This window comes from Aegilops tauschii, chromosome 4 (assembly GCF_002575655.3).
Source record: "Aegilops tauschii subsp. strangulata cultivar AL8/78 chromosome 4, Aet v6.0, whole genome shotgun sequence".
NCBI classification, from domain to species: Eukaryota; Viridiplantae; Streptophyta; class Magnoliopsida; order Poales; family Poaceae; genus Aegilops; species Aegilops tauschii.
In genome coordinates this window covers 29,427,242-29,438,507 of record NC_053038.3, presented here as the reverse complement: position 1 = coordinate 29,438,507, position 11,266 = coordinate 29,427,242, and the positions used below count along the sequence as shown (strand labels likewise).

Sequence of the window (11,266 nt, the reverse complement as noted above, 5' to 3'; positions counted from 1 at the left end):
AGAATGGGTCTCCGGTCGCCACCGGTCAATCAGAGCTGTGAGAGTTGCGTGGACAAGCGTCGGCGGCTGACGCTTGAACTGCAACACGAAACCCAACAGACATGCTTTCTTGAAGAACGGCGCGTAGCGATCGTCATAGTCCATATGCCCATGAACCCTGTGACCCCTCATGCGCAGTGGCTGGAGCATCTGTCAAAAAGTGAACGCCAAAAGTTAGGAAATTATTTTCATCAATCCGAAAACTTTGATCAAAATTTCATTCATATCACTTACCTGTCCGTTCTCTATGAACCGGGCACGATGACCCTTGTCGAATGCCCAGTCCAGCATGGAGTACCGTTGGCCGATGTTGTCCGCAAGAGGTGGCCGCCTTAATAAAATTTCATAAACAAAAGCACCATAAGCATAAAGCATACATAAACAAAAAATGAACTCAAATCATATCAACATGCATCATATCAAAATAAAATTTTAAGCATATTCCTCCAACAACATCTACTACACATGATGGATCAAATCATATCAACATGCATCATATCAAAAATAAATCCTCCAACATACATCATATCATCATATGTTTAAATAATTTTTTCCAAACAACATGTTCATATCATCATATCAACATGCATCATCAAACTAGGGTTCATCTTCACACTAGATCATATCATCATATCAACATGCATCATCAAACTAGGGTTCATCCTCATATCAACATTTATATCATAATTTTTTTAACAAAAAAAATTATGAACTAGGGTTCATCTTCACACTAACATATGAACTATTGATTAGAGTTCATATCCAATACCACTAGTTACTAAAGAACTAAGAACTACAACTACAATCAATCTTAGGTGAAAAAAATCCAATCTAAGTTAAAAAAAATGAGGGATTTCAAGCAAATAATGCGTCGAATCGGAAGCAAGTTTGCAAAAACTAATTGAAGGGATTGAAGAGCTTACGTTTCTCTCTTCGGGGCCATCTCGATCAGCAAAAACGATCAACAAACGGTGAAGATCCGAGGAGGGGAGTGGAGGAGATGAGAGAGGGAGAGAGGGGCGACTTGGGGGAGAAAAAGAAGAACTGCCGACGGGGGGGAGGGGGAGGGGTGGGGAGATGGGCAGGGGCGCGGGGGTTTCGGGGGAAATAACTGCCCGAACCCTACCGCCAGGGGCTCTGGCGGTAGGGTTAGACAGGCAACCGCCAGGTGCCCTGGCGGTAGGGTGCGACGGAGGGGGACGGCAGCCGTTTCCGCGTGCTGACGTGGATAAGTACCCTACTGCCAGGCCCCTGGCGGTAGGCTGTCTAACCCTACCGCCAAAGCCCATGGCGGTAGGAAAAAGGGTCAAATCCCGAAAAAAATTCAAACCAGGGTCAGATTTTGATTTTGTTTGTCAAAAATGTCAAAACACGAAATTTTGCCGAGCAAGGTTGGGTTAATCGATGGAGTAATTGCTCATTCATCTTCCGATGTCCATCTTCGCTTTGACCGGCACAAGCCTTGCGAAGGACAGAAGAAAGTTTGGGCAGAGAGCAAGCCGCCACGTCACCCCACCCTACTCTGCGAGGAACCAGTCCTACGATCATCCTATCCCTGCCGCCTATGGTACAGTCACAGTCACCCATCGCAGATAAACTTTCCACAGCACCCACAGCCCGACCCCGGCCACACCTACCACCCCACTGAAAACGGGGCCCGCATCCCGCAAACTTTATGCAGACGCGCGGGCCGAGGGTCGTCCGGTGACCGAGCATTTTCTCGGAGAGCAGCACAGTACAGCTTCAGAACGAACTGTCCGGAACGTCACGGTCGCCGGAGCGCGTGGCTAGAAAGCTACCCGTGGCCGTGGGGAGCGGGCAGGGGCCCACCAGCCAGAGAGGAGGAGCCCCGCCGCAAAATTACGGGAACGCCCCTGCCGCCGAGGACCGCGAGGCCAAAAACCCTGAACCCCGAGAGCGGCAGAGGCAGGGCCCGGGGCAATGCCGTCCATCCGCGCGCTCATGCGCCTCGCCGCCCCGCACCTGCCGCCCGCCGGCGCGGCGGAGGAGAGCCCCCCGCCGCAGCGGCGGCATTCCGGCTCCCCCCGCCTCTCCTCCCCCTCCTCCTCGTCGGCCTCGGCGCCCGCCAGGCCGGCTGCGGCGGCGGCGCCGCCGCAGGGCCCGGTGTACCCGCTGCGGGACTTCCCGGGGAGCGAGGCGGCCGCGCTGTGCGGCGCGTTCCGGGACAACGCGCGGTGGCTGCTGGCGCGCTGGGCCCCCGTCGCCGCCGCCGCGTCCTCCCCGGGCCCCGCCGCGCGCCGGGCGTTCCTCTCCGACGACCGCACCGGCGCCCTCGTCCCCGTCGTCGCCGTCGAGGTGCTCGCCGCCTCCTCGCCCGCCCCGCTCTGCGGCCTCTGCCGCTGCGCCGGTGAGTGCGCCCCCGTTTTGGCTCCTCGCGTGCTTCGTTTTCGGCGTGGTGCCTGCGCCCCGCCCATTCGAGGCCGGTCGACGGATTCGCGCGGATTTAGGTTTCGGTCGGTCCCGGTAATTTCTTGATCGCGGTTGATTTGGGCGAACGGATGAGCGGATGGACGATTGAAGCTGCTCTTCCAAACGATTATTTTCCTTCGTGATTCGGGGAAGAAACGCGGTTTTCCGATTAGATAGATAGATTTCCGGCATTACTTTCTTGGAATTTGTTCATTTCCGCGTTACTGCAAGCCTGCAACAGCCCCAAATTGCGACCCAAATTCGGCGAATGGATCGTAATAATAGCTGCATTTTGCTTCCTGTTCTTGCATTCACAACCATAGATTGTTTTACCCCCGCTTACACATTGCCTGGATCGGATTTGACGGGCTCCATCCAGCCGGTTCAAATTGTTTGGAATCCGCTTCCTGAAATGGCTATGCAGGTTGCAATGATGGCCTCTAGCCCACCAAAGTTTTATTTCCCATCCTGGAAAAGTGGTGGTTTGCGCATTGATGAGTTGGTTCCCAGTGTACTATTTTTCTGAACGAGAACAATTTCCTGTCAGGTTGGAGCCACCACTGGGTGTCAAAACGGAGCTACCATTTCATCATCCCAGCGGACGCGGACTGGGACCGGCATTTCGGCACCGACGCGCTGCTTGGGCGCAGCGACCACCTCCTCCATGGCCTCATCCACTGCAATGGCTTTGGCCACCTCGTCACCCTCCGCGGCCGCGACGCTGGCTCGGCGTTCCTCTCTGGTCATGACATAATGGATATCTGGGATCGCCTCTGCTCTGCTCTCCGTGTCAGGTAACAAATTTTACTTACTAGTACCACACTTCTTTCCTGTTCAGACATTCCCTGCATATGCACTTGTGTTAATAAGTAGTACCATGACTGCCTCAACTGATTGATCTGTGTTCTTTGAATGGGCTTCTGAGATGTGCGTACTGTAATAAGATTACAATTTTACATTTAGGAGGGAATGGAGTAAATAATAGAACTTGAAAACCCTTTGCGTGTATACAATGATTATGCATACAATGGAGATCGCTGCTTTATGTCTTCTGAGCGTTGAGAGGCTTCTATTTGTATGCAGGGCTGTCTCTCTGGTGGATTTTTCTCGGAAGCACTCTATGGACCTCCGCCTCCTGCTCGGTGTGGCAAATGGTGAGACATGGTTCACCCGCTGGGGATACTGCCTTGGCAGGAGATGCTTCAACATGTCTACCTCCGCCTATGCCACTGCTTTGGAATCTCTGGCTTCGCTGCATGTTGACCATCTTCGCAGCCGACATGTTCGTCGTGTGGTCACCATCTACCGGCGCCTATCCAACAAGCCTCTGATCACTGTCCGCGAGTTCCTCCGCTGCCTCCTTGACTGGAAACACCATGAAGCACCCTTTTCACCACCTCCTGTGAAGCCATGCTCCCGACTGCCATTCCTGCTGCCGAGGCCGTGTACGATGAAGAGGAGCCCGCCGTGCAAGCGGTTTGAGGATGTGATTGACCTGCTCCATTGTCGATGGTCCAAGAAGCGTATGCTCAATGCAGCAGAGGTTGTTGTTGAAAAGCTGCTTGAGCATGGAAATGATGCAGAGATGACAAGGCAGGCAGTGCGAGATGCTGCCAGGGTTGAGATCGGCGATACTGGTCTCCTCGACTTTGTCATCAAGTCCCTTGGTGACACCGTTGTTGGCAACCATATTGTGCGCCGTCTTCCCAGCACTGTGACGCGTGTGCTCACGTTCAGCCTTGAGGAATGGGGAGAGCCAGTGCAGATGGATGTTGAGGTACAGAACACCCGTCCTGCAGCACCGTGGCCGAGCACAGTGGATGTCGAGCGGGATCTACGTGCCGTCTACCGGGCAATGGTGGAGGCGCTAAGTGGGGCAGCACAGGCCGTGCTGGACTGCAAGCACTGGGTGAAGTGCTGGGGCCTTGGGGATGAGTCTGACGATCAGCTAAGGTTCCTCGTTGAGTGGCGACCGCAACCTTGGGAAGCTGCTGAGCTCACACGGCCACTGCCGTCAGGGGAGATTGTCGTGGTGCCAGTCCATACATCGATAGGCGAGCTTATCATCGAGGCAGAGCATGCGCTGAGGGACACGTACTGCTTCTTTGAGGAGTTCCAGGCCGAGACGCTCGACGGCATTACTGGGGAGAAGTGGGATCCAGTGGTGCTTGGTGGAGCAGAGTCCGGGGACACGATCGGCGTGCATGGCCACGGGGCGGACATGGAGACCGGGCTGCGGTGCGAGGGCGGGCTTGACATGTGGGAAGTGAGGTGCGTGTGCGGTGCGCGGGATGATGACGGCGAGCGCATGGTGGCGTGCGACGCGTGCGATGTATGGCACCACACGCGGTGTGTCGGCATTGCGGACAGCGATGCGGTGCCGCCATTGTTCCTGTGCATACTCTGCGGCGGCGCGCTCCTAGCAGCCGGCCCCATGCTGGAGGAGGCACTAACGCTAGCCAAGTGACTATTCTTTCTCTTTCAGCTGCTCCTGGGTTCACATTGCTCACTGATGGTAGTCTGACGAGGTAAAACCAGTTGTGAAACCTTTTCTCTTGTGTAAAAAGTGCGTTGTTGTGGTATGGTTAGTACTTCAACTCAGATTGTGGTATGTTAGTACAACTCAGAAGTTAATGTGTAGAAGTAGTAGATGATGATATGAGGGGATCAGTAGACAGTAGATGGGGGAAATCCCATCCTATCCACGTCGGTTGCAGTCCGACTGGAAATTTTGTTAGTGCCTGATACATCACAGAAGATGATATAGCTAGCTAGATGTAAATACATGTTCTGTGATTGTATCTTGTGCTGTCTCTGAATCCCTCCCAAGTATTATATACAGACAAATAAAGTCATGTTATGCTGGTGTGTGGTGTGCTGTCTGGCTTTCTTGTTTTGTTGACGCTTCCACTCTCGCAACTTTCTCCCATGTCGATGAATGGATGTTGCCTAAAGTTTGGCCGCTCGGGAATCTGAACATCCATGAATTTTTTCAAAAAAATTTGATTTTTTTTAAGTTGGTAGCATGGGAGCATTTATGGGTTGGTATCACTTGATACTTCCTGTCCTACGTAGATTGGTTCCTATCTTCCACATTTCAAAGGAAAATAAACATTAGCCTAAACTCAATGAAAATATTCCAATAATGTGAACCAAATGACATCTCTTTTTTTATTCCTATTCATAGAATTTGAGATACATGTCATCTCATTTCTTACAAGTTTCATATTCCTATAATATTCCAATTAACCAAAGGAGGCCTAGCTTCTCAGGGCGGCATGGTCCTCGTTCGTGGCACAGGGATCACCATCTGGAGTGTGAAGTTCCTGAGGACGGGCTCATTGGAGGACTTATTTCAAATGATTCAAAAATAATATTTTCAAGTCTTAAAGAAAACTGTGAAAACTTGCACATATTTGTGATGGATTTGTAAAATTTCATTCAAAAATATTATGATTTCCAAGCTACACACAAAAAAGAAAAAATCTCAGCCAAACAAAAAAACTGGGCCATTTTCATGTACGTATTTTTTTTGTCTATGCAACGTCTGAAAGTATATTGTTATGAAAAAAAATCCTTGAACGTGTTATATATGTACTTATGCATGTACAATTTTTTTTTGTGATGTGAAAATATGTCTTTTAAGTCGTTCAACGAGCATGTCACCTTGCTCTTTTCGCCGCCATCTAGGGCTATGTTACATCTTTCCCAAATCCCCCACTTCATCGGCCCCAGCTTAGACACCACTTCACCCTAAGAGAATGTTTGGGACTGCTCCGCTCTACCAAAATCAGCTTCACTATATCAAATCTACTTCGGAGCAGTTTCATATAGGAGTTGCAGCTTCACAAAGAGCGGCTTATCATGTTTGACTTCCAGGTAGCTCCAGTTTCAAGAATGGAAATTTTGGTGGAAATGATTGAATGTCCTAGGGAAAACCGAAGGGGTATCCACTTACTGGTGGCTGTGGTGGGTAATCCCCCCCCCCCCCTGCCCCAATTGTAGTTTCTAGAGCTTTTTGAGCACCCCATAAAGACCTTCATAATAACAGGGAGTTCTACCTTAGATTCTAATTTTTTTTGTGGAGGGGCATATTGTGAGCTACCCCATTTGGCTTGTGTTCTTGAAAGCAGAGCTGAATTTTAGAGAGTGGAGCAGTCGAAACAGAGACTAAGTATCATGTCATAACTAACCCAGGCCGGGCTAACTAAACAACCATCCTAACTAACTAGCTAACAATTGTTTTTTTAATCATGAACATTTTATTCAGACACATTATCTTTTTTAAATGACACAAATATTTTTGAATGGTACGGACCATTTTCTAAAAATTATACAAACATTTGTTTTACTTTGAATAAACATTATATAAAAATCTCAGGAACATATTTTTGAAATTCGGGAGTATTTTTTAAAATTTCATGAACATTTTTTTGAATGGTACAAAATATTTTTTAAATTATGAAAACATTTCTTACATTTTAAAAAGGTCATGAACATATTTTGAAAACGCGTCAACATTTTTTTAAACGTCATACTCATTTTTTGAAAGGTATGAAACATTCTTTGAAATTACAAGAAGAATTCTTTACATCGTATAAACATTCGTAAAAATTGTCATGAACATATTTTTGAACGCGTGACATTTTCTTACGAACATTTGTTTGAATGGCATGCACATTTAAAAAAATGTGTGATCAAATTTCGTGCACCACATGAACATCATTTTAATGCTTGATGCACTTTTTAAAATTTAAGTGAATTAATGTTTAAATGTAAAAAAGGAAAAATAAAAAATTGAACGAATGAAAAAAAACAAAGGGAAAAAACGAACATAACCAACAACCAAACTGACTGGGTCGGCCCACTTCGGGGTCTCTGGAGACGAGATGAGCTACCATCTCGCATAGGCATACCAATCTCATGATTCTAGAAAAAGGCATACTCGATATCATTTCCTTCCTCTATCGCCCAAACTCACGTGCGGATCTCCTGTGGTGAGAGATGATACCATATTGCTATGGAAATCCTCATGGGATCAGAACCCTAAGCCACTTTTCCCGCAAAAAAAAGAACCCTAGGCCACTTTTCATCTCGAGTATCTCCTAGATTTATTTCAGTCACTCCGACGCTATTCTTTCACTGGTATGCTGTGCATGTTGAGTATGAGGCGCTTGTGGCGATTTTGACAATATCAAAATTTGTCGGCTGACACTATCGAAGGTGCTCATAGGGGGGTAGGATTGCATAAGTGTGTTCATAGGGATAAGTGAGCATGTGTGTTGTGAGCATTTGTGTTTCTAAAAAAACTAACAAAGGAAGAAGGAAGGCTAACTATGTTTTCGCTCAATATCAGTGGCCGTGATGTAAATCCATTCAAACTTTCCCTAGTTGTATGATATTTTTTAATGAGTGTTACAAAGTTTAAGAGGAGGTCTAATTGACATCACAAAATGTGTGTAGAGCCGCTCGATGCACATCATGTTCAGTTGATTGTCCTAAATACTTTACTATATCATGGAAGTATATTTTAACCCACAATTATACTTTTTTTGGCGACTTTTGAGTTAAAAAAACTACTCTTTCATGAGTTTCTACATTTGTTTTCTTCAACAAAAATAAGGAGAGAGAGAGAGGGAAAGCCCCTTCCTCTAAAAGAAGCATATAGCCGCCACATATTCATCTTCCTCATTGGCTCGTACTGTTGGTTTACCTTGTCATCAGCGGCCGGCTTCGACACCAGGAGGCGGGGAAGATATTGGAGAGCCTTGCTCTAGTTTGTTAAGTTTAGTATCCTCATGTGTAGGATCGAAAGTATGTCTAGAGGGGGGTGATTAGACTACTTGACCAAATAAAAATCTAGCCTTTTCCCAATTTTAGTTCTTGGCAGATTTTAGCAACTTAGCACAAGTCAAGCAATCAACCTACACATGCAATTCTAAGAGTATAACAGCGGAATATAACACAATTGCATATGAAGGTAAAGGGAGGAGTTTAAGGGAGCAAACGCAATGTTGACACGGAGATTTTTTATCCGTGGGTGATGCTATCGTACATCCACGTTGATGGAGACTTCAACCCACGAAGGATAACAGTTGCGCGAGTCCACGGAGGGATCCACCCACGAGGGGTCCACGAAGAAGCAACCTTGTCTATCCCACCATGGCCGTCGCCCACGAAGGACTTGCCTCACTAGGGTAGATCTTCACGAAGTAGGCGATCTCCTTACCCTTACAAACTACTTGGCTCAACTCCACAATCTTGACGGAGGCTCCCAAGTGACACCTAGCCAATCTAGGAGACACCACTCTCCAAGAGGTAACAAATGGTGTGTTGATGTGAACTCCTTGCTCTTGTGCTTCAAATGATAGTCTCCCCAACACTCAACTTTCTCTCATAGGATTGGATTTGGTGGAAAGAATATTTGAGTGGAAAGCAACTTGGGGAAGGCTAGAGATCAAGATTTATGTGGTTGGAATGGAATATCTTGACCTCAACACAAGTGTAGGTGGTTCTCTCTCAGAAAATGTATGTTGGAAGTGTAGGCATGTTCTGATGGCTCTCTCCACGAATGAAGAGTGAGTGGAGGGGTATATATAGCCTCCACACAAAATCTAACTGTTACACACAATTTACCAAACTCGGTGGGACCGAATCGTGAAACTCGGTCAGACCGGTTTAGTTCATAATGTGACCATTAGGATTTTCGGTGGGACCGACACGTCAACTCGGTGAGACCGATTTCATTAGGGCTAGGGCATAACGTAATCTCAGTGAGACCGATTACACAAACTCGGTGAGACCGATTTTGCTAATAGACAAACAGAGAGTTGGTCAGGCAAACTCGGTGGGACCGATTCGCTCATCTCGGTTGGACCGAAACGTTACGAAAGGGAAATAGAGTGTATGCATTGCAATCTCGGTGGGATCGATCGCTCATCTCGGTTTGACCGAAATGTTACGAAGGGAAATAGAGAGATTACAATCCCATCTCGGTGAGACCGAGATCCCTATCGGTGAGACCGAAAAGACTAGGGTTTCTGGCAGTGGCTATGTCAACTGAACTCGGTGGCGCCGGATAGAAGGTTTCGGTGGGGCCGAGTTTGACTTTTGGTTTGGGACATATGTGGATGTGAGAAAGTAGTTGAGGGTTTTTTGGAGCATATCACTAAGCACTTTGAGCAAGAAACTCATTAAGCAACACCTCATTCCCTCTTGATAGTATTGGCTTTTCCTATGGACTCAATGTGATCTTGGATCACTTAAAATGAAAAAATGTAGAGTCCTGAGCTTTGAGCTTGAGCCAATCCTTTGTCCTTAGCATTTTGAGGGGTCCACTTTTCTCATCCATGCCATGCCAATCATTGAGCTTTCCTGAAATGTTTATCTTGAAGTAGCATTAGCTCAATGAGCTATATGTTGTTAGGAATTACCAAAACCACCCAGGGATAGTTGCACTTTCAGTCTCCCCCTTTTTGGTAATTGATGACAACATATAGATCAAAGCTTCGACAAATGAAAATAAGATTGAAAAACATCGCCGCTTTGAGAAGTATGTGATAAGCAAGAGCTCCACCTAAATTTGTGCATTGTTTAAAATTTGCTTTTGAATGCAAATGCACAATCGATTAGGATCATGGGTTACTCTTCCATGTCACATACATCTTGGTGGAGCGCTCAAAATGATAGAAGTTAAAAGCACGCACTCATCACCAAGCAAGTGAATGATCATTATAAGGATATAAGAGATAATGTCATCCAACAAGCATTAAGGGTAGCATATGATCAAACACATGATCAAACAAGTATCTCATAAGGACATAAAGTATCTCACACAAGCACACAATAAAGTAGTTCAACCAAAGTAGCAAGAGAGATAAAAAGCAACACTCTCTCTCGAAGCCTATGATCTATACATTTTTCTCCCCCTTTGGCAACAAGTTACCAAAAAGTTAAAAAAATGCATAGTGCTAAACGACTCTCAGGCTTGGTCTTCGGGAGGTGGTGTAGAGAGAACTCCAAGGACTAAGGCATCTGTTGATGTAGCTGGAGCTGATGGAGTGGCACTGGAGCTGTAGCTGCTGGAGCTGATGTTGTAGCTCTAGTATCAGTGACTGGCACTGCAGCAGATCTCTATCCTCTAGGCACTCTAGCAAAAGCATCTGTAGTAGACTTGCCCTTCTTCTCCTCTGCTTCCTCCTGTAGCTGCTCAACTGCAGTTTGGATCTCAGTTACCTTGACATCAAGATCATAGAATTTCTGCTCAATGATCCTCTCCAAACTCTCCTGGTTTTGAGTCAGGGTGGCCAAGCCCTTCTCAATCCTTAAAGTGGATTGGATCAGATATCCAAGCTGATCTTGCTTGGTCTTCCAGAACACTTGAGATGCCTCTTCAAAAGTTGGCATCTTTGCAGCTTTCTCTGCCCTTGCCTTCTCTCTCTTCTCATGTGCTTGAGCTGAAGATGGTTCATTTTCATTCATGACAACAGTGTTGATGGTAGGCAGACCAGACAACAAGAAGTGGACACATCCAAACTTATGTGTATCCAAAGCATCATCTGGGATCTCTCTGTACATGTTGGCCATAGTGTTATGGTCTTTCTTCTTCTCAGCATAAACATCCAAGTCATCCTCATTTTCTTCCGGAGCATTGATCAACTGAGCCCATTCTTCAATAGTAGATTGGTACCTTGTACCTTCAGACATCCAAATGATCTTCCCATCTGGGTAGAAGTGGGCTGTAGAGTAAAACTGCATGATCAGCTCATCCTTCCACTTGGTGAGCTTCTGGGCAACA

General features: G+C 46.7%; 1 protein-coding gene across 1 annotated transcript; it reads left to right on the top strand.

The window, feature by feature from the left end:
* Positions 1–1,965: 1,965 nt before the first annotated feature.
* LOC109748906 (PHD finger protein MALE MEIOCYTE DEATH 1) lies at positions 1,966–5,333 on the top strand. The gene is made up of 3 exons (XM_020307921.3): positions 1,966–2,407; positions 3,017–3,263; positions 3,553–5,333. The coding sequence occupies exons 1-3, from the start codon at positions 1,981–1,983 to the stop codon at positions 4,934–4,936; spliced, it is 2,058 nt and encodes a 685-aa protein (XP_020163510.1). The 5' UTR covers positions 1,966–1,980; the 3' UTR covers positions 4,937–5,333.
* Positions 5,334–11,266: the final 5,933 nt, after the last annotated feature.

Excerpts from the sequence above, each read along its gene's own strand:
- LOC109748906 (XM_020307921.3), top strand. The coding sequence starts at position 1,981 with ATGCCGTCCATCCGCGCGCTCATGCGCCTCGCCGCCCCGCACCTGCCG. Across the intron at positions 2,408-3,016 it reads CGGCCTCTGCCGCTGCGCCG|GTTGGAGCCACCACTGGGTG; the intron begins GTGAGTGCGCCC and ends ATTTCCTGTCAG. Across the intron at positions 3,264-3,552 it reads TGCTCTGCTCTCCGTGTCAG|GGCTGTCTCTCTGGTGGATT; the intron begins GTAACAAATTTT and ends ATTTGTATGCAG.